Source organism: Mytilus californianus, unplaced genomic scaffold (genome assembly GCF_021869535.1).
Source record: "Mytilus californianus isolate M0D057914Y unplaced genomic scaffold, xbMytCali1.0.p SCAF_1, whole genome shotgun sequence".
NCBI lineage: Eukaryota > Metazoa > Mollusca > Bivalvia > Mytilida > Mytilidae > Mytilus > Mytilus californianus.
This window is the reverse complement of record NW_026262581.1, coordinates 130,520,827-130,545,089: the sequence shown is the minus strand read 5'-3', so window position 1 is coordinate 130,545,089 and position 24,263 is coordinate 130,520,827. Positions and strand designations below refer to the sequence as shown.

The following is a 24,263-nucleotide window of genomic DNA, read 5'->3' as shown; positions in this document are numbered from 1 at the left end:
TTGGGATGTACGGACGGACGTACATACATACAGACGGACAAGGGTAAAACTTAATGCCCCCACCACTATGGCGGGGGGCATAAAAATTGAAAAAATTGTTAGGGTCAATTTTACCCTTCGTGAACATACTCCTTCACAATTAAATAACAATAATAATAAAATAATTACCTTACAAATACTGCTAAAATTTTCAAGAATAGAATTTGTTTCCTTTGTTGGTCCACTTGTCAAAACTGTACTGAAAAAAAATATAACAATTCACACATCAACTGTAATGATAAAAACAACATTTGTGTTGTTCAATCTACAAATTTAAGGCATTCACAAAGTTTTTCATGAATATTTTGAGCAATAAGATTGGTTCACCTTATAATCTTCCAATTTATAGTCTTCCAAGACTTTGATGCTCATCAGATAACATTTTTTTATCATTAACCCTTTCACCGATAGCTGCCCAGATAGAAGCTACTCTGAGACGATGGCTTCCCTGGCTACTATTACTCAAGTGGGAGATCTTCATAATAAATGTCAATAAAAACTTGTCTTAGTTATTTGTGTCTTTATTTCATTCACTAACACCATGTTCACAGTTTTGTTCACGTTTTGATAATTTATTCTTCATAAAATATTCAAATTTTCAAATTTTCGGCATTTTCTAGGTGAAATTCTCAAAATTCTGCTCTTTGACCCAAAATCGTAATTTTTTAACCCAAAACGGCAAAATTTTTAAAAATTTAAAGAGGCTGTACAAATTCCTTACACTGAACGATGTTCATTCCAAGTGTTTTGTACATAAAACGACATTTTATGTCAAAAAAGTATACAAGTTTGGCTTCAATTCTTCCATATTCATTCAAAAAAAATGTTCCCTCATTTCAAATTCTCGTAAATTCCGTAAATTTCCTCTGATTTTGACACGGTTTTCAACAAACGGAAGCGCCATGTTTACACTTTCATCCGGGTATTCAACAAAGAAAGATAACTCGTGTTTGCACTGTTTTGAGCGGGAAATATAAAAGATGTATTCCGATCCCGGTAAAACGGGACTCATTGTCAGCTGTCTGAAGCGTGAATCCCGGTTAACCGGGACTCATCGGCGAAAGGGTTAAATCTTATACCCCTTCAAGGTTCTTTTGTAATAGCTTGTGGTTCTGGTGTGTTTGAATTTTCCTATGAAGACAGTCATCTCTTTTCAATACCTTAAAATGGATACAATTGGGGTATCACTAGTTAATTAGATTTCTATTTTATAAATAAACAAGCGTGTTTTTCCCATGTTATCATGTAGAATTAATAGGAAAATCTTACTTATAAAATTTGTAAATCAAAGCACTGATCTATCATTTCATGGAAAACTAGACCAATACCAATGCTTTGCTGCATACAATTGATTGACGTTAACATGTGTACTGAAGCATAACTGATAAAGATGATTTCCAAAACTATGTTCAATTGAACTTGAATAAAGTATTTTCATTGATGTAAAGTTAAGGGATGAAAGTGTTTGAACATAACAATTTATTTAGCATAACAACTATTGTATTTCTGAAACGGTTTGAGGAATATCAATTTGTAAATATGTAAAGATAATGCACATATATAGGATTTCATTCAATAGCAGATTTCCTGTACAACAAATGTTGTAAAATTTCAAACTGTCAGCAAACAGGAAGTGGCTGCAGGGAAGATGTAAAAATTACTTACATGCTAAAACTCAACCTTATCAAACTCTAGACCAAATAAAACATTATTCTCTTCCATAGAAGCAAGAAAAGATCGATGAAAATTTACCATGTTCAATGAGAGGTGTAATATAAATATAAAACCATCAGCAAACAGGAAGTGGCTGCACAGCAGATGCAGAAATTTCTTACCCACTACATCTCAACATTATCAGGCTCCAGACCACATATAAAATTATTCACTTTCATAGAAGCCAAGAAAAATTTGACAAAGGTCTTTTGGACGGAGGAAGTCCAGGGAGTGCCAGGAAAATTAAATGCTTAATGTAACTAACCATATACATAAATATAAAGTTAAGAACACTTACTTGTCAATTTCATCATCAGAACAAATTTCTACCTTCTTTTTTCTACCCTGAAATAGAAAAAAAAACAACTTCACAGTGCATTCATTACTCTGTATTTCTTGTAACGACTTTTAATCTGTAATGCTGTTTTAAATTTGTATTTGTTACCTTCAGCGTTCTGTAGTGATGAAAGTTTTGTTAAAACCAAAACTGATATGTATGTATCCATATGTCTGGTCAACATACATGTATATTACTTCTGCATCAAGGAATTAAATAGATTTAAAATTAGTATTTTATTTTAAATAAAGGACAAAGCATAACATGTTTCTTTCCATCATAGAGATATTAAATTGTAAATGCATTACAATAAAGAACAGAGTTCTCATGTCCCCCAGCGTTGCACATATTTTATCTATCCAAAGTACAAAGGCAGTAACTAAATAAATGGGGAATGTGTCCATGGGACACAGATGATGCCCCCTCTTGCATATCATATAAAGTTATAAAGGGTCATAACTGAAGAACAGTAAAAGTGACACTACCCAAATTTGTACTTGACTTGAGTTTTGTGGTAATAAGCATTGTGTATAAGTTTCATAACATTTGGTTGAGACAAACTATAGTTAGAGAAAGGAAACTAACTTTAGGACGTATGGACGTACGCTACGACGGGGGCATAAAAAAAACTTTTTGTTCTTTAAAACTTTTTATAAATATCTAAGAGAAATGAAGGCTTCAAAGGAAATGCAATGTGATTTCCGTTTTATAATTAATATTTCCAAGGGGGCATAACTCTTTTAAAAATAATTGATCGGCACTGATTTTTCAATTTGTCCAAGACATTGATGATATAAACCTACAATATAAATTTCATAAAAATCTGGCAAGAATTGTACAAATGAGAGCGCTAACGATGCAATTTTCTATATAATTAATGTTTCCAAGGGGCATAACTCTTTTAAAAATAAACAGCTGCGCCATGAGCGCATGATAAGTCTGTCACGTTTTCAAAGAATAAAGTTCAATGACTTCTCAATGTCATATCCTAAATTCATAAAAAAACTAAAGGGATGTTATCTTAATAGATATAAATCAGTCACCAAAGTTTAATGAAAACTGCTCAAAGCACTTTAAGGATATTGTCCGAAAACTGGAAAATCCCCCCTTTTTTATGAATGAAACCCATAACTAGTAAACGTAAAATCTGAAATTAATAAAAATTGAAAAGGACCTTACGTCAATAGATATAAACAATTTACCAAAGTTTAATGAAAACTTCTGAAAGCATTTTTGAGTTATTGTCCAAAAACTGGAAAATCCCCCCTTTTTTAATGAATAAAATCCCATAACTAGTAAACCTAAAATCTGAAATTTATAAAAATCAAAAGGGAGCCTAAGTCAATAGATATAAACAATTCAACAAAGTTTAAGGAAAACTGCTCAAAGCATTTTTGAGTTAATGTCCGAAAATTGGAAAATCCCCCTTTTTGTAATGAATAAAACCCCAAAACTCGGAAACGTCAAATCTGAAATTTATAAAAAACAAAAGGGAGCTCACGTCAATATATATAAACAATTCACCAAAGTTTCATGAAAATTGGTTTAAGTGTTTTTGAGTTAATGTCCGACATGTTGACGAGGGACGGACAGAGGTATACCATAATACGTCCCGTAAACAGAGGTATAATAAATTATTAGCACTAATTCTCATACTCGGCTAAAATATTGTTGATTTTAACTTATGATATAAGTGGCATAAAAATCTGGCAAGAATTGTACATATGAGAGCACTAACAAGACCGAACAAAAAAGTACTAGTAAGACATATTTTAGGTTTTTTTTTCATTATGAGGGTGGAGGATCAAATAACATGGTAGAAACATCTTTAGGTGTCATCACTTGTATACTGTTATTTCTATATTAAATTTATAATCACTTGGGAAATTATACTACTGAAATTTTCAGTGAAATTCATTAGGACAACAAAAGTATGTGCGCTGGGGGTTTCTTTCAAAATATTAATAGGGTCATCCAGCAAACACGTTTAACCCCGCCAGAATCTATATGTGCCTGTCCCAAATCAGGAACTTGTAATTCAGTGATTGTCGTTTGTTGCTGTATATCATATTTGTCTTTTGTTCATTGTTTGTACATAAATCAGGCCGTTAGTTTTCTCGTTAGAATTGTTTTACATTGGTTATTTTGGGGCCTTTTATAGCTTACTATGCGGTATGGGTTTTGCTCATTGTTGAAGGCCTTACGCTGAGCTATAGTTATTAACTTCTATGTCATTTGGTCTCTAATGGAGAGTTGTCACATTGGCAATCATACCACATCTTATTTTTTTATCATCAAGTTGGGTATTTTTTCAGGAGGGATGCATACAAATTTTACTCCGACTTACCTCCTTTTTTTTCCTTCTTAATGATTCTTTCATTTGGAAATGCACAGGTGATTGTGAATCAATTGAGACAGCTGGATCTACACCTCTGTCTATATCTATTGGCAAATTTGTACCATTTAACTTAAGATTTGACTGTTGATTTAAAATATTTCCAATTCTGACTTGTTGTGAATCAGAGGAATCCTCATTATATATATCTTGAGTTGCTTTACTCTTATCATCTGATGTCATGTTTGACAGACGTTTTGATATTTTTCTGAGACTGACTTCATCAAAAACTACAGACTGCAGATTAGTAGGGTCTAACCGATCCGAATCAAAAGTCTCTTCAACATCTGGATAAAATTCAAATTCTTTTTGCACCTTTCGTTGCTTCTTATCACATTCATCTTTGAACGAAACTGAGTTGTTGAGTTTACCTTTCTTTGAATCTTTTATTTCTTTGTATGATTTTTGTTTATTATTATGACCTTTTGACCTCTTTTTCGGTGCTTTTGTCGCTTCCAATTGGTATGTATTGATCTCATCATTAAACAATGGAAAATCAGGTGACAGCCCTTCCCCATCATGATTAGATTTGTTGTGTCTTTCTTTTTTAGTTGTTTTGTCTATCATACTTTCATCATTAAATATTGTCAAGGGTGTAAGTCCTACATGTTCAGGCAAATTGAGACTTTTCCTTTTCGTCTTTTTACCTATATCATCCTGAAGTTTTGTTTTTGACAATAGTTGTTTTGATTTTGCACTCCCTTTTTTCTGCAGAACTTTACTTGATTTAAAACCTTTCTGTCTGTTGCATTCAGCTTCAAAGTCATAAGGATCAGAACCAGCATCTCCTTTTTCACATGGTAACAAAGTATCTGATTGAGAATAAGACATCAACAACAACAAACTTCTTTTGGAATTCTGGGACTTTTCAGTTATATGATCATCTCGTGGATTTTCAAATCCAAAACAAGAGGAAGAATCTATTTTCTGGACTGTAGTTGTAATGTAGTGTCGACTGTTCTTTGTCTGTGATAATGAATTTGAATGGAAGAATTTTCTATTTTGTGTTATTGCACTATCACTCTTTCTTTTGTTTGGCCCATACTGCTTTGGTTTATCTAGCAAACTGACAGTCTCATCTTTATTTTCAAGAATTTCAAAGGTTGAACACTTGTCTGTTTTGTTTGGAGTATAACTTATAATATTATCAGGAGTTAACTGTAATTGTTTATTAAAACTATCAATATTTGAATTTTGTGTACTTGATATTTCATCTTCAGCATCTGAGATTTTGTAGGCTTCCTTTAATTTCTCCTTGTTTCTTTTTCTAAGTGAATATTTTCCTATTTTGCTCATTCTGTCAGTTCTTGCTTTACCAGATATTGGCACTTTTTTATTGTTTACTGCATCTAGAACTTTTGTTTCCTCCTTAGTATTTTCTATCAAAATGTGACTAGGAACAGTGATATTATCCTTTTCAACATCTATATGTAATTCTTCAGCAACATAAAGCTTTGGTACAGTTGGTCTTTTCTGGCTTTTGTGTTTCTCTTCATTATCACTATTCTCTATGTTTAATTCCAGACTTTCACAGATGTTGTAATCAAATTCCTCATCGTTGCTTGGTTTTCCCTTTGATCTTTTCTTTGCTTTATCTTTAACACTGATACGTTTTGTTTCAGTTTCATTATTTGATGGTAGACCTACTGCTAAACTGTCAGGAATGGTTACTTCTAGCGTTGTGTCATCCACATTTATTCCGCTATCTTCAAAAACAGTAAACTTTGGAAGTTTCTTACAATTGAATTTGTATGATGAATTAGCTTTCAGGTCATTATCAGATTCTTCATCTTTAACTATAAGTTCATGACCAATACTTTTCTTCCTATTCTGTGTTTCCTTCTGACTGTCTTTCTTTTTCTGATTATTTTGTTCCTTTTTTATTGTAGCCTTCTTATCAATATTAAAACCATCATGACTATCTTTACCACTTATTTTCATATTTTTGTTTCCCTTTGGTTCCTTTTCAGTCTTATTTAAACTTTTTGCTTTGGGTTTTTCTTGTTCAACTTTATTTACTATACATGGAACTGCATCATCTTGATCACTGAACTTGAAATCTGGAATTTCCAATTTCTCTATTTGTTTACATTTTTTATTGCTATTACATACTACTTTGTATTTTTCAGGCATTACAAATTCAAATTGTTTTCGAAACTTGTTGTCATCTTCAATCACAAGTTCATAGTCATCACATTCTACAAATTTTTTAAATAAATCATTATTTTTCACTGTTGTGGTACTGTCATGAATTTCTATTTCTTTATGTGCAATATTATCATCATCAAATTCTTGCATTTCTGGAAGGTTAAATGTTGCTTCTTTCATATTTTTGGCTTGCTTTTTAATGTCTGGGTCAGAAAAAGGAAGTTCCTCGTTCCAAGAAGAATGAAGCTGTTCTTCAGCAAAAGAATTCTCAGGAAATGAATTATATTTAGATGTAACACTTGTTTTGCCATCACTAGATTTATCTTGTCTCAATTTCCATGAATTTGTTTCAAGATCTTTATATAATTCTGCCTCTTTTCCAATCAAACTTTTGAATTTTTTATTGTTATTTGAAACATTCTTATTTTTGCTCCCCATAATTTCTTCATAATGCTGGTTATTTTTCTTATCCAGACAATCTTCTAAATCAACACTTACGAAAGTGTTTGTTGCATGCTTGATAGCTTCACTTAGTCCATCTTTTGATTTAGATTTTTTCATCTTTTTATTTAGTTTAGAAGTTGTGTTTGGTTCTTTTTTAGTGCCCTTGGTTTTAGAAGTTACAACTTCTATAACATTTACATCAATATTCTCTTTTCCAGAATTTGAAGAAAAATCACAACTTGATTCATCTCTTCTCATACTGGACACAGTATTTTGTTTATACTTGTCATTCAACAACTCATGCTCATCATTATTTTTCTGTTTTTTCTGGCATTTTCCTTTATTTTTTGTAGATTCTTTATTTGGTTCTGGAAAAGATTCTTGGACTTGAATGTTATCATTAAAGTCAAAATTACTTTCTGTATCATCAATATCAAGGTTTAAAGCAATAGCCTTTGGTGATACAAGATCATATCCATTTTCTTTAGTAAAGGTATTTTCTGTAATTTTGTGTTTTCCTTTTTTTGTTTCAGAGAGATTATCAGTCATTTTAAACTTCATTTGCATTTCAGCAGGTCTACATTTTCCATTTATTTCATTTTTTTCATCCTGTCCTAAAGATATATTTGTATCTATATTGGACAACTTCTTTTCACAATGTTCACGTTTAAGCATTTTCTCTTTATCATTATTTGTCTGTATGTTCGGACTTTCTTCTTTTTTGAGAACAGTATTTTTTGTTTTATTTTTAGTGGATCTTTTCTGTGCTTTATGAAAAGATTCTAGAATTTTGAAATGATCAGTATCATCTTTATAAAATTCTTCATTATTGATAACCTGGTTAACGGTGTCATACTCTTGTGAAAGCAGATTACACTCTTCATCTTTTGTGTTAGGGGTTTCTGAAGTGATACTTCTTCCTATCTTTTCTGGTTTAGATACAAAAAGATTGAAACCCTGTTTCAATTTCTTTTGCGTTTCCTTTTTGATATGATGACTATTAATATGTTCATCAGAATTGAAACTAGTTACTTCTTCATGTTTTGTGTGTATTTCAACTACTTCCTTTAAGGAGAATGGATACTGAAAAGAGAATAATTTACATTAGGTGCATAATGGCGTAAAGTGACAAAATAATATTCTGACTTTTTTCTGCACTGTTAATCAATGATATATAGAACATAATGTGTAATTAACATCAGTATCCTTAATTTAAAGTCATTTAAAATAAATGGTGAATGTGTCCATGGGACACAGATGATGCCCCCCTAGCATATCATATAAAGTTATAAAGGGAAATAACTGAAGAACGGTTGAAGTGACGCTACCCAAATTTGTACTTGATCTGAGTTTTGTGGTAATAAGCATTGGGTATAAGTTTCATAACATTTGGTTGAGGCAAACTTAAGTTAGAGAACGGAAACCAAAAATAATTTAGCAATTTTTCCATTTGTAAAGGGGCAAAACTCTAGAACAGTAAAAGTGACACCACCCAAATTCAAACTTGATCTGTATTTGGTGGAAATAAGCCATGTGTATAAGTTTCATTACATTTGGTTGAGGCAAACTTACGTTAGAGAACAGAAACAAAAAATTCAGCAATTTTTCCATTTGTAAAGGGGCATAACTCTAGAACGATTAAAGTGATGCCACCAAAATTCAAACTTGATCTGTGCTTTGTGGTAATAAGCATTATGTATAAGTTTCATTACATTTGGTTTAGGCAAACTAAATTTAGAGAACGGAAACCAACTTTGGGACGTACGGACGGACGGACAAGGGTAAAACTTAATGCCACCTCCTCTACGGCATGGGCATAAAAAAGAGTTAATTCAAATAGTATGCAAAAAGGCTCAAGTCAGGAGCCTGTAGTTCAGAGGTTATTGTTGGTTAATGTCTTGTCATATTCGTTTTTCGTATAAAATTGTTTTGTTATAAATTAGGCTGTTAGCTTTCTCAATTGAATTGTTTCATATGTTAGGGTTAGGGCTGACTATACGGTATGGGTTTTTCTCATTGCTGAAGCCCGTACAGTTGCCTATAATTGCTTACATCCACTTTATTTGAACTTTAGTGAATAGTTGTGTCATTGGCAATTATACCACATCTCCTTATTTTTATATCAACTATCTCAAATGTAACATAGTACATTTTTCATTCATTAGAAATGCTTAAATTCAATTTTCCACTACCTCGGAAATGAAATAAAAATTGTTGGAAAAGCAAGGCTTCCAAAATCCAAACTCAATCACCTGGATATCCTCCATTACATTTCCTGTACAATAGATATGTGATCAAGTACTTTATTATTTCTCTATTCATAAGAACTTTTCTGCACCCCATATAAAAATAAGAGCAAGTATTACTGTGACTTGACTATAGGTGTTGCTGTTAACCTTTACCTATTGTTCAACCAGATTTAGAAATTGACAATACAATTGGGACATTTAAATTGACCAGTTGGTATTGTTAAGAGTTGAGTCTACCTTGATGCTACCTGTACTGTTTTTATTCACCTAAACAACCTTACAGCATGCTTTTTTCCTGAAGTTTTTCTTCACCTAGGGTTATTCTATTATTAAATTTAATAGGGAAGAAAATATCATTTGTTTTCAATGTTTCAAATCCCCATATTAGATGATTCATCTAATTTTGACCCCAAAAATCTTAATCAGTGAAAGATTTTCTTACTGCAAGTTAACATGTACGTAAAGTATAACTGGTTTTACATAATAAATGAATCTTTAAATTTTTTACCCTTATACAAAGTATTGTCCAGTTGTCAGTGAAACAAGAAATAGCTATTCATGTGTTTTCAGTTTCAGTTTATCTTTGATATAATTCAGATGGATATGTTATGCATTTCTTCATATATCCCTTCAAACTTATAATTTTAGTATTATTCGCAGTGTTTGATATCTATTGGAAATTGGAATCAATGTGCATAAAATATTGGGATATTTTTTATTTGAATTCACTTCTTAGTTGCCATTTAGATTTTGCTTCTTAAAATGTGACTTGTTTTTTTCAAGAATGGATTGTCATGAATGTATCAAGGAGGAAATAATTTATTCAAAATGTTTTGTGTGGCTTTCACATGATGATATACATGTAAAATTGGAAATAATTTTGGAGTATACCTTGAAGTGTTTTTCATTGAAATCTATTCGGATTTTTGTGCATAAAAATAATATGTCCAATCAAGGGAATTCACTTTATATAAAATAGGATTTAGTTAATCTAAAAGGTAAAAAAATATTCAAAACTGAAATGCAATCATTCCATACACCAATATAGTTGACCTATTGCTTATAGTTTCTTAGAAACAAACTTAAGCAGGAAAACTTAACATTGACCAATGAACCATGAAAATGAGGTCAAGGTCAGATGAACCATGTTAGACAGACATGTACACCTTAAATCAATCTATGCATTAAATATAGTTGACATATTGCTTATAGTATCTAAGAAACAAACATAACCATGAAAACTTAACATTGAACAATGAACCATGATAAACTGTTAACACAGAGATATGTCTCGCCTATTTGTTATTTTGATAATGCAAATGTTGAAATTAAAATTACAATACTTTAACATGTAAGTTATGCAAATATTCAAAGTCAATGAACCATGACTGAATGTACAGGGCTAAACAGTCTCCATGGAAATGAGATGTGCCAATGCTAATACAACTGCAAACCAAATACCATTGACTTTTCATAAGTCGTTCCCTTTAAACAAACCTAAACACAAACATTAACTTGTAAACTATGTAAAAGTTTCAAAGTCAATGAACCATAATTAGGGGGTGGGGTTATATAATCTCCATGGAAATGAAACTTGCAAATGCATTGCATACCGAATATCATTGACTTAACATTAGTGGTTCATCTTAAAATGACCTAATCACAAACTAATACATGTAAACTAATCAAAAGTTTCAAAGTCAATAGACCATGACTGAGAAGTAAGGACCAAATATTCTCCATGGAAATAAGATGTGCCAATGCTTATACAACTGCATACCAAATATCATTGACCTACCACTAGTGGTTCCCCATAAACTGACCTAATCACAAACTAATACATGTAAACTAAGCAAAGTTTCAAAGTCAATAGACCTTGACTGAGGGGGCGGGGCCAAATAATCTCCATGGAAATGAGATATGCCAATGCTAATACAACTGCATACCAAATATCATTGACCTACCACTAGTGGTTCACCATGAACTAGACCTAATCACAAACTAATACATTGTTGAAGTCGCCGCCAACAGCATACCTGTGTCTTGCTTTTTGACTCCATCAAGGCGAGACAAAAATGAGGTCAAGGTCAGATGATACCTGACAGACAGACATATACATCTTACAATCATTCCATACACCAAATATAGTAGACCTATTGCTTATAGTATCCGAGATATGGACTTGCCCGTGAAAACTTTACCTTGTTCACTGATCCATGAAATGAGGTAGAGGTCAGATGAAAACTGTCCGACAGGCACGAGGACCTTGCAAGGTACGCACATACTAAATATAGTTATCCTATTACTCATAATAAGAGAGAAATTAACATTACAAAAAATTTTAACTTTTTTTTTTCAAGTAGTCACTGAAACATGAAAATGAGATCAAGGACAATGGACATATGACAGACAGAAACTTCATAACATAAGGCATCTATATACAAAGTATGAAGCATCCAGGTCTTTCACCTTCTAAAATATAAAGCTTTTAAGTAGTTAGTTAATGCCAACGCCGCCGTATCACTTTCCCTATGTCGAGCATTCTGTCATAATGTTATTTGACAAAGATAAAAATTGAAGCCTGAATAACTTTTGAAAGACCTTTCCCAGTTACACCCAGGTAGACTCTAAATGCTTGAGTGATCACCTATTCATCAACTCTAACAATATCAACTGGTCAATTTAAATGTCCCTATTGTATTGTCAATTTTACAATCTGGTTGAACAATAGGTAAAGGTAAACAGCAACACCTATAGTCAAGTCACAGTAATAGGAGTAAGTTTCTTGTTTATGGGACCGCAACTCCATCGAGTTAACCTTAACCAACAACTTTAATGTTGATGTTGAACAGACTAACAGACTGACAGGTGCTCAAACCAGAAAACAAAATGCTATCCTATTATCGTAGGCAGGGTAAAATTAAGTACTTGGGTTTTTTTTTATATATGTATATTTATATATATATATACAAAAAATCTATTACACTAAAAAAACTCTCAAATACCTTTTCTTCATCTTTTTCTTCTACTGACTGAATAGACATTACTATCCTGGCCTCAACACTACAGTAAGTAAGTAATTATGTTATTACACAAATTCTTTATAAAATCCACAATAAAATGAATATGATCTCTCTTGAAATGAAAACTTTCTTTGGCAAATATTTCATGCATATTCAGGATGAATACTTCTAATAAATAGGTTTTAGGGGTACTGTGTATAATCATGTCACTGAAACCAGCATTTGAAAAGATAAAATTTGGGGTTAAATCCTCCTTAAAAATCACTCATAAAAATTCATTTTACATATAAAAACAAGTCCCTCAAATTCATTTAAAACAGACAATGGCCCTCCAATTAATGCATGTTCAGCTTCAACCTTATTTCATACTTTTAAGTTTATAAACGGGTAGTGATGGAAATAAGATTGAAGCTATCTCTTTCTTCAGTTGATAGAGTAACTTTTACTATATTGTAGTATAAAAATTTATTGATTCTTTGTTGGAAAAGTAATATGAGCAAATGAATCTAGTAAGACTTTTTCAGCATGGAAATAGCTGAGTATATTCAAACTAAGCAAAAAATTTTGAAAAGGTGTAGTGTATATTTAAATTTCAAATTAAAGATTTCTAATTAAATGTACAGTAAAATTCAGTCTATCAAGAAACACACTAGTATAGTACAAACATCATGTTTTACTTACTCCTGAGACTCCTCTAAGCGAACAGATTTCCCATCTTCCATAGGACAAGAATCTGGAATACTTTCAACATCAACATTGGAGGACAGAATAGGAACTTCTGAAATTGATCATAGATTGTTATACATTAAAAACATATGATACAATATAACAAAGTTCCAAAGTCTGCAAAAATAGTAAAAAAATCCTCAAATGATTCCATATCAAGTGCACATCTTCAATAAATGTGCAGTCTTTCTGTAAAGTTTCAAGAATCTGGGTTAAAAACAACAGGAGGAGTTGAATACACAAAATTGGTATTGTCTTTTGTAAATTTTGTAGTTCCCAAGTCTGAAAAAATCCCTCAAACAATTGCATAATTGCAGGAGCACAATTTCAATTTGTTTGCAATATTTTTGTGATGTTTCAGGGATCTGGGTTGAAAACTTGTTGATTGCACAAAATTGATACTCATATTTCCATGCCCACCAAACATCACCTTACTATAACCAAGGTTTGCACTTGTGCAAATTGACCAGTGAGCTTTAAATGATGGTTGTGTAATTAGAAATTCATCTTAATTTCACATCTGATTTAAGTTCATCTGATGTCAATTGCATTTCTATATTTCAAATTAAAGAGAAACAAATTATTGCATTCTTATTTTCAAGAATATTTTCTTATTCATAGTTTATTTACACTTTGCATTAAAAGGGTGCTCTTTGAACCTGTATTAAATTCCCATTGTACCTGGAAGAGAAGCTTTTCTGTTATTTGATGCTAGAGTTTTGTCATCTTTCAACCCAACATTCATTCTTTTATTAACATCTGTTAATGATATTGTTGGTGTTTTCTTTCTCGACTTTGATGGAGGTGTAACAGTTACTACTGGCGTCTTTACTTTTGGCTTTGGTTTGGTTACAGGAACTGTAGGAGTCTGGAATACTAGATTATATATACATGTAGCAATAAAAGAAATATCAAAATGATCCATGACTGTAAAAGAACATCCACAGTTTTCCCTAAAAGTTTGAGTTCAACAACTGTAAATTCAGAAATTATTGTGTGCATAAATTATTGCATTTTTGAATAATGGACAAAAATGCGAGATTAATTATTGCAATTAAAGGAAAATCTCCAAACAGATAATTTCCGAATTTACAGTATAGATATGTTTTTAGCAAAAAGGTGAAACAAATTCAACATTCATTAGTATCAACCACTTACTTTTTTCGACATACTTTTCTTTGGTTCTATAGAGGATCACTTTTTTTCTTATATAATCCTTTTTTTTTCCTCAAAAACACACTGTGATAAACACTTTTCTAAAAGCTTTTTTAAGATTAATATTCTAGATAAAACCACATATCAAATTTGAAAAAAAATCAACAACATCAGAATGAAATATTTTTTTATTGTCACTTAATGTTAGCATTCATTTTTTGGGGGTTGTCACTTAATGCAAGTGTAAAATCTTGATAAAAAATAAATAAGGCATGTTTTTGCCTGTTGTATCCAAATATAGGCAGAGATCGAATCGTTATATGTTTGGATACAGGAACCCCCAAATATCACTAACCCGAATAATTCAGTCCCTCCCCGTGATCGACTCTCCCACTCGCGAGGGCCTGAATTCTTTATACAATAAAAACGTGTCACGAATCCAGGATTTTGATTGGTGCTCTCTGTGAGAGAGAGCCAATCAGCTAATAGCTCAATGTTATCGAGATGGGTAAATCCCGAGCTAATTCCGAATGATTATTTGATGATTTTTTATTGACAAGGCCTTCAGGCGTTAATGTAGCCATCGTAGAGAAGTGGAATATAACGACTGAATTATTCGGGTTAAAATATCACTCGATTAAAAAATAAGGATAGCCGGTGCACAACTGAATGCCCTGTAGAAGAATCTGTGCAGTTTGGTTGACTTTTTTTCAAGCTATTTTTATGGAGTAGCGGATTAAGAAACTAAAATAAGCAGAAATGAATAGTCCATGTTTTGGTATTGGAAACCTCAAAAATTAGATAAAACAAGTGAAACTGTGAGCTACTGCTCACTGATGATACCCCCGCCCAAATATTTCGGTAAACAGGAAGTTGTTGAGTGATCAATCTGAAAACGCATCACACGGTATAGCTGACTCATATAAACCCAGAAACCAAATTTCAGAAATCCTTGTAATGTAGTTCCTGTGAAAAATGCGACGAAAATATTCATGGGACGGACGGACGGACAGACAGAGGTAAAACAGTATACCCCCACTTTTTTTAAAGCGGGGGTATAAAAATAAATAGCAGGTGTACAACTTCATGTCCTGAAGAAGAATCAATGAAAGTTTGGTTGAATTCTATGAAGCTGTGTCAAGGAGTTGCAGATAGCTAAGTGCAACAATGACAATGACAGCAGAAGAGATTCCTATGTGTGGCCCAAGCTGAATCCTAACAGGCAACTTGATGATGCAAGATATTCCTATGTGTTTCCCCACCTAAATGCTGTCAGGTGACCCAGCACTTATTTTCGAATTTGTCTGAGACATTACTGATATATTCCTTTGATATGAATTTCATTAAAAATATGATAATTGTATGCGAGTGAGTATTTACAAAACTGCAGGGAAAGAAGTGTTGCAGAAAGGGCAATAACATTGAAACTGCAAAGATGAACAACTATATTTTGATAAAGTAAATAAAAAGAAGGAAAGAATACACTTAATGTAACTACAAATTACTGAATATACATTAAAATGCTTATGGTTTTATGAAACAGGTACGAAAAGGGAAACTCTCCCTTGTCGATTGCTGTTTCTGCCTCTCCTTTCTATTAACTGTACGTACGCCTGTTGTAAACTTTAAATCTAATGTTGAGAATGACAATGCAGCGACAATCTAACATTGATATACCCTTTAGGAATAAAACCACTAGTTCATAGCCCCATTGCTTTCTATGTTAAATTCTGCAATTTCAAGCATTAATGGCTTCTTTGTCTTAAGTTCAAGTAAAGTTGCAGTTATTTCACGTCAAAACTATACCTTATCCTGACTTGTGATGAAAAATTCAACATAACTTTAATTGCATATTAGAGCGCACTGGTTCCCAGAAGTTTGGTAGCACAAAAACAGGTACTTCCGATCTGAACAACAGGGCAAATGTGCCCTCCCATTATGATTTCATATATTTTTTTATTAATTGAAATAAACTTTCAACAAGGGTCCTACAGTGATCCCAAGTTCTTAAGCTTTCATTTGATACCAAATATTTTTCTAATAGACAAAGTTACAGCTATGTGTAGGAACTATTTTGTTTAAAATATGTACTACTTTCTTGTATGTTCTTTCTGACCGGGCCCGAACTAGTGGTTCTATACCTTTATGAAATCTGATGCATAAAAATTCATAAAAAGGAAATCTGTATGTACCTTTCTCTTCTTTAGATTTGCTGGTATTTGCTGATCCTTGTTTCAGTGGAGTTTTAGAAAAGTTGATTCTTATGGCAGATACAGGTTCTGATATTTTAGAAGAAATTGAACATGCAGGAGAAAGTAACACAGGCATATAAACATCAGGAACAGATACTTTTCTTCTATAAACTAACGATACTGGTGTACAAGGTATTTCTTCATCTTGCAATTCCTGTAAAGAAAGAATGTAATTAAAACAGATCATCAATTAAAGTCCCATTACTATTCCTTTTGGATATAAGAAACTATAATGTCTTCAAGTTCATACTTATTGTCAATAAAAACTTATGATAGACTGAAAGGAGTAGAGCCAGGAACCCCCAAAAAACGGCCCTGTAAAGGTGTTTTTTTCTTAAACTTCAATTATTAGACTAAAAGTTATGTGTATGTGTTGTTAAATGTATTCTTTGAAAGTATGAAAAGAAAAATTGTATATTTGGTTCATATCTGTAAATATTATTAGCCTGAAATAGGAATATATTTCATTTTCGTCAGTTTTTCTAGATACTTGTTAATTTTGTCAACCTTTTTTTCATTATTTTATATGTGGTGCCACCCCTCGCCTATTTAATTTTTTGTTGAGAAGTAAAGAATATATCAGCAAAATTATTTGTGGGCCACTGTAAATTTTTCAGAAAACTGTCATAAATTTTGCATAATTCTGCAAAAAATCTGCTTTTTACGAAATTCATCTACATTTATGACGTCACAAATGATGCAATTGGTGAAAATTGGTTTTAGCTGAAACAATTAGACATTTTAAGATATGTTTTCATCAAAATTTAAACACATTATCACCGTAAAATTTTTTAAGATGTTTAGGGCCAAAATTACGAGTTAGTGAACCAACTCCTTTCTATCAATTGATCCACTGAAATAACCCAAGATTCTTTTTAGAGTCTCATCATCATAACATGTGTGTAACTTCTAATGACCAATAAAAACTGAAAGTGATCTAAATCACTAGTGAAAAGATTGAAAGGATTTTGTGCATAATTTCAAATCATATTTACATCTACCATTGAGGTATGGTGAACAAAAAATGACTCATGGGAACACAACTTTTAGTTCACTGACAAGGTCTTATCATGGTAATTTGAATACATGTTATAGGTGTGGCAATCTTGACAGTTTTTTGAGATGTTTAATAATTTAAAATAACCCTTTGTTTTTGATTGTGATTGCTGGTGTCAGTATTAATGTGCAATTTTGATTAACAAAACCTATGTCCAATTATCAGTAAAGTGTAAGAGATAAATTTGTCCTGGTAAAATATGTCCGGGCGGACACATATTACTAGTATAAAAAGTCCATGGTTATAGAATTTACTAGTATTTTTAGTCCGATGTTAGTAGTGTATGTCCCCAGACAAATTTTCCTAGGAATTCAAGTCCATGTCATTAATATTCCTAGGTAAAAACGTCCATGTCCTTTTTTTTTATAGGAAAAATATTAATGAATCAAATCATTTACATATAAACGATATTGGAATTTAAATATTAAGTTTTAATATTGTTTAAGAGTTGTGCATTTATATTTTTAATAAAATTCATGTCCCCAGACTAATTTTCCTAGGAAATCCATGTCCATGTCATTAATATTCCTAGGTAAAAATGTCCATGCCATGTATTTTAAAAGGAAAATTTTAATGAAACAAATTATTTACATGTTAACAATGGAAATTCAATTTTTATGTTTTAATATTGTTTTAGAGTTGTGTATTAATATTTTAATAAAATTTATGTCCCCAGACTAATTTTCCTAGGACATCATGTCCATGTCATAAATATGCCTAGGTTATAACGTTCGGCCATGTCCTTTATTTTAATAGGAAAAATTAATGAAACTTTCCAATCTTAACTAAGAAAATATGTTGTTTTTTTTTATTTTCAATAATTTTTAAAATATAATAAAAATTACTAGAAAAACAAGTCTTAGGACAATTTTTCCTAGGAAAATAAGTGCCAGACATATTTTACTAGCTATGGACTTATTTTCCTAGGAAAATTTGTCCTGGGACTTAAATTCCTAGTAAAATAATGGTCATGGACTTGATTAACTAGGAAAAAAAGTCTGGCGGACAAATTTTTCTACCGGACCAAATTTACTGTTACAAAAGTACAGAAATTTTAATTCAAAAAGTTCAAAATTTTTCTTCTGCTGTTATTTCTTGATCATGAGGTTGCTCTTGTCCATGTTTGGTAACATTCTATGACAGTCTTTCAAAGTTATTGAGGTCTAAAAAACTTAAACCTCAGACTGTAAGTAAATGTATAAACTGTAAAAGTCCATCAGTAAATAAAAATATTAAAGGATGAAAAAACACTATGTTCAAAATCTTGCTCTGAAATCAGTTTTTTCTAAATCATGAGTAAACTGTAATCCTAGTTTTGTAAAACTCCATGAAAATTAGACAAAGTCATTGCTGTATAAAAAATCTTTAACAACAGACTAAACTTTAATGTTGACGATGCTGACAACAAAAAGTAGGAATACTATGTTTCCCCTTAAACAATAATCAATAGGGATTTTCCTCTCCTTATATTTTACCATATATTCAAAGTTTGGTTCCAATCCGATGCAAGATCCTGGAGTTTAAAATTATAAAACCTCTTTTCTTCCCTTGTTTTGTTTGTTTATCATTAGACACTAGATACCATAACATACTGATATCTGAATAAATATGGATCTTCATTTCATTATATGCATATCATATCATTTCGGCCAAATAATGTCCATGCAAATGAGAGGTAACAGTGCTAATGCAACTGCATACCAAATATTGTTGACTTATCACAAGTGGTTCCCCTCAAACTGACCCAATCAAAAAGCATAAAGACTTGAAGGAAAGGGCAAAACAATCTTTTGATAATGAGATGAACCAATGATTAAACAAGTGCATACCAAAAATTATATACCTACCATTGTTAGTTACCCTTAAATTGACCTAATCCCAATCTTCAATATGTAAATTTGAAAAAAAAGTATCAGTCAACGGACATTAAGTAAGGGGGAGGGGCAAAATAATCTCCATGAAATAGAGATGTGCTTTACTAATACTAGTACATACCAAACATCATTCATTTAGTATTAGTGGTTCCTTTAAAACTGATCTAATCACATACTTATATCATTCATCAGGGGCGGATCCAGGATTTTGGAAAGGGGGGGCGAATTGATTTAATTTTTTGGACCTTTTTTTGGCTAAAAAACATAAAATAAGTGTAAAATGCACTTTTAAACGGTTCCTGACGTGGGGCATGTATATTTTATACTAGTAGTTAAAGGTTGGACATTTTTGATGCCGTATTCTCCCCATTAATTGTCTATTATAAAATGATTGGATCCAAACGGCTATGTACTAATATATTTGATGTGGGACTTGTCAGTAAAAAATGGACATGGAAAATACTCGTTTGTTGTATGTTTAGTTAGCATAACTTCACAGATTTCTTGTTGTAAACAAGATATACGCCAGGCTATTCAAAGACATTTACAATACGACCGACACGAGTTAAGAAAGACAAACAAGCAATTTTTATCCAAATGTTTGGTTGAAATGTTTCACCCAACAAGGGAAGTGAGGGGTTCCAAATCAACCAAAGGCTACGAATGAGTCTGAAATGACAACGATTTTATGAATGACGGTCGACAAGTGGCGACATAAAGGCCACACTCAGCAGGCAGGTTGCAGTCGGGCCTTGAAAAAAGTATTCAAAATATCAGTTCGGCGAAACAGACATTCCTGTCAGATACATGCACACCCCCGGCCCCAAAAACACTACGCCCGTTTTTTATTCATCATGTTCATTTAATGCTAAATAATTCTGTTGGAAATTTTTGTTTCTAATAGCAAAACAGTGGACAAGATTATTGTTTTAAATCTTGATACGACCAGAAGTTTTGTTTAAGGCAAAAATCAGGGTCAGAATTTTTTCTCTCAAATATCTCAGACTGTCCCCTCAAATCAAATGGTCCGTACCTTAGACTTTAAATCTATCTAGAGCTTACTGACTGAGGATCATTATTCAGCTATGTTATTAATAAGCTGGGGCGTGTGGGGTTAAACATGTTTTCGAAGGTAAATAATACTGCTGTGGACATTTTTTTGCATGATAGTGTAATAGAGTATAACTTTCTGTTTGGTTGAATTGTGAAATAGAAGTCAATGCGTTCTTGCTCAATCCTTTGTCGCTTTGAAGGTGTCATGCTTATCATCCTCAGCCTAAGCAATGTGTTACTGAAATTTGAATTTCAAAATGACTGAGTGACGTTTTTTTCGACGCACTGGTCAACTCCACCGTAGTGAATCACATGACTTTGACATAATCAGTAATATATTACAGTAAATACGAGCGAAAAATATCTTTATAAGTAAAGAATCGTCGCATAAAAATGAAATACACGGGAAATGGCAAAGTTCACGAAGTCTAGTCTGATTAATCATTTTACAAAAAAAAAAAGTGCAAGCAAAGGGGGGGCGTACGCCCTCTACGCCCCCCTCTGGATCCGCCACTGTTCATTGATGTTGCAGACAACAGAAACTAGAGGCTCTAATAAAAGAGCCTGTGTCGCTCACCTAGGTCTATGTGCATCTTCAACAATGGATACTCTCCATCTTTGTGGACTTGAATAGAATTCATGACATAATTCTCTCCTTTGTTGATCTAGTATTCCTCATCATTTTTTCTTATTTAAGTTTCTATCTATCTAATGCAGTTTTTCAGATAGTAGGCAACAACGCAAAAAAATGATAAAAATCGTTATTAAAGAGAATAACTCCAATAAGGGGCCATCAGACAATTTCAACCAATTTGACTTATTTGTAGAACTTATCTTGCTGATAATTTTTGCTATATAAAATTTCTCTCTTTCTATTATAATTTTCAAGATAATAGGCAAAAATTTAAAAAGTTTGTAAAATTTGCCATTTAAGGGCAATAACTCCTATAAAAAGTAGTCTGACAGTTTGGCAGTATGTGGACAACAGGTAGATCTCATCATTCCAAACATTTTTGCTCATGTCAGATTTTCTCTATTTATAGTGGTTTTCAAGATAATAGACAAAACTTGCATTTTACCCTTATGTTCTATTTTTAGCCATGTCGGCCATCTTGGTTGGCAGGCAGGGTCATTGGACACATTTTTTAAACTAGATACCCCAATGATTATATTGGGCATGTTTGATTAAATTTGGATCAGTAGTTTCAGAGCTGAGGCAAACAGCTGGAACAATCATTTGCATTAATAGGTGAACAGAGATGGTGGAATACTCTCATGCTACCCTCATTTCTGGCAGGATAAAATAAAAATTATAATTGAAAGAACTTACATTGATTAATAAACTGTTGATACAGACATAAAAACTTGCCTGCATGCAATTTTGATAGTACATGTTTTAATTTGCATTTTAATTAGGCCAAAAAAAAATATATGTCTGTTTAAGGTTACATACTTTAAAAAAATAGGGTAGGTAGGTCGGTATTTTCATTTTATTTTATTTTTTCATTTTTTTTTTTGTGACATGATTTTGAGTCATGCCGTTTCAACTTGTTGTGGTCCGAGTTGATCATGGGCCGAGTTTACCCGTATTTTTGATGATGGGATTATTTCCCTCGGAAAAAAATGGCGGCAAAGTGTTTATTTCATCACACGAGTTGTGAATTTCCTTAAAACAGCTGTCATATTCACAATTGTGAACATTGGGATGTATCAGGCAATTGATTTATATCATTTGCAACACTAACTTCGCTTTTGACACGAGTTCAGTTTATTTTTCACTTTACGACGGAAATAAAATGACTTAGGGTTGGCGCTCAAAAGTAGGGTAGGTAACCGTAAACAGACATATATTTTTGTTTGGCCTTAAAGAGAAATTATGGTGGACAGTCAGAGCTCAGACATAAATAAGTCTAAATCTGCTTTTGACTCGGAGGTCTAAATTTGTAGGTTTCAAGATTTGTCTCCCTTTAATTTAAGACAAATTATGACTTCAATAAGTCAGTTAGTGTTAAGCAAGAAATATTTAACCTGAATTAAAAAGTTGCAAATATTGACTCCTACAAGTCGATAAGTTTCCCAAATTGGTCAACTTCAAGACCCAAGCACATTTATAAAAAGGTCAAGCATCTACATGAAATTATGACAACATTGAAAGACAATGCTTTGTCTTCTTAAGAAAAATATGCATGAGAGCCTAAAAGAACGGAGATAATATTTATTTACTTTACAATGTAACCATCTATAATCACACAAAATGAGGAAAATAACCTATATGTTAAGTAAAAATGTTTAATTAGATAATTAAATATAGATAGCTCAGGTTCTTGTGAACTCTCAGACAGGTTTATGATGTCATAGGTGGGGCACTTTGGCCAACAATTAAAATTAAGTCTTTTCATAAACATAAATAGACCTAAACAAGTCTGTCATTTTCTGACTTAAATAAGTCTGAAAATGAAAACACATTTTTATAGTAAATACATTTTTTGACTTCTGTAGGTCAAAAACAAATAAAATGCTTCGCTGAGTGCAGCCAGATACGACCGCAGAGGTCTAACCCTGAACAGTTGGGGCAAGTTTGGACACAATATTCAAGCTTGATACTGTCTGAATTTGGATTGTGATCAAATTTTTGACATAATACAAGTTTCTGACACAAAATAAAAGTGGTCAAAGATCTTAAAAATTTGAAATGGGACATTTCATTTATCTAGAATGGTCTGATATCCAAAATCTATTAACATGGTTAGATTCAGCATTTAAAAAAAACAACAAAAATTTAATATTAGTTGAAATCAAACAAAGTTTAATTTTAGACCCTTCAAACCTTAATATCAACTAATTTGAAAACAGGGCACAAATAAAAAATCTAAATGCACAATAAGATTCAGCATATCATACAGCCGCAATAATTCAGTTTTTGATGAAATCAAACTAAGATTAATTTTGGACCCTTTTGACCTCAATGTAGACCAATTTAAAAATGGGGCCCAATATCCAAAAAATAAATACAAGGTTAGAACCCCCAAAAATTAAAGACTTTAAATTAATCCCATTGAAATTGGTTAAAAGATTTGTATTTATTTTCAATAGAAGATTTCTTGCTATTGCGCAATAATACTGTGTTGTTGCGCAATACTGGCCAATTGAAGATTTCTTGCTATTGCGCAATAATACTGTGTTGTTGCGCAATACTGGCCAATTGAAGATTTCTTGCTATTGCCCAATACTGTATAATTGAAGATTTCTTGCTATTGCGCAATAGATTTCTTGCTATTGCACAATACTATGTTGTTGTGCAATACTATGCTATTGCGCAATACTGTGCAATTGAAGATTTCTTGCTATTGCCCAATACTGTGCAATTGGATATTTCTTGCTATTGCGCAATACTGTGCAATTGAAGATTTCTTGCTATTGCCCAATACAGTGCAATTGAAGATTTCTTGCTATTGCTCAATACTGTGCAATTGAAGATTTCTTACTATTGCGCAATACTGTGCAATTGAAGATTTCTTGCTATTGCACAATACTGTGCAATTGAAGATTTCTTGCTATTGCCCAATACTGTGCAATTGAAGATTTTTTGCTATTGCTCAATACTGTGCTATTGTGCAATACTGTGCTATTGCGCATTACTGTGCAATTGAAGATTTCTTACTATTGCGCAATACTGTGCAATTGAAAATTTCTTGCTATTGCCCAATACTGTGCTATTGCGCAATACTGTGCAATTAAAGATTTCTTACTATTGCGCAATACTGTGCAATTGAAGATTTCTTGCTATTGCACAATACT

General features: G+C 32.2%; 1 protein-coding gene across 1 annotated transcript in view; it reads right to left on the bottom strand.

The window, feature by feature from the left end:
- The window catches only part of LOC127739048 (uncharacterized), a 48,348-nt gene that overhangs the window by 7,118 nt on the left and 16,967 nt on the right, over window positions 1-24,263 (bottom strand). The window contains exons 9-15 of the mRNA XM_052250609.1: window positions 16,422-16,635; window positions 13,756-13,950; window positions 13,030-13,126; window positions 12,331-12,388; window positions 4,437-8,159; window positions 2,051-2,097; window positions 169-238 (exon numbers count right to left, since the gene is read on the bottom strand). Coding sequence (XP_052106569.1) covers window positions 169-238; window positions 2,051-2,097; window positions 4,437-8,159; window positions 12,331-12,388; window positions 13,030-13,126; window positions 13,756-13,950; window positions 16,422-16,635 — 4,404 coding nt within the window. The remainder of the gene's footprint in view (window positions 1-168; window positions 239-2,050; window positions 2,098-4,436; window positions 8,160-12,330; window positions 12,389-13,029; window positions 13,127-13,755; window positions 13,951-16,421; window positions 16,636-24,263) is intronic.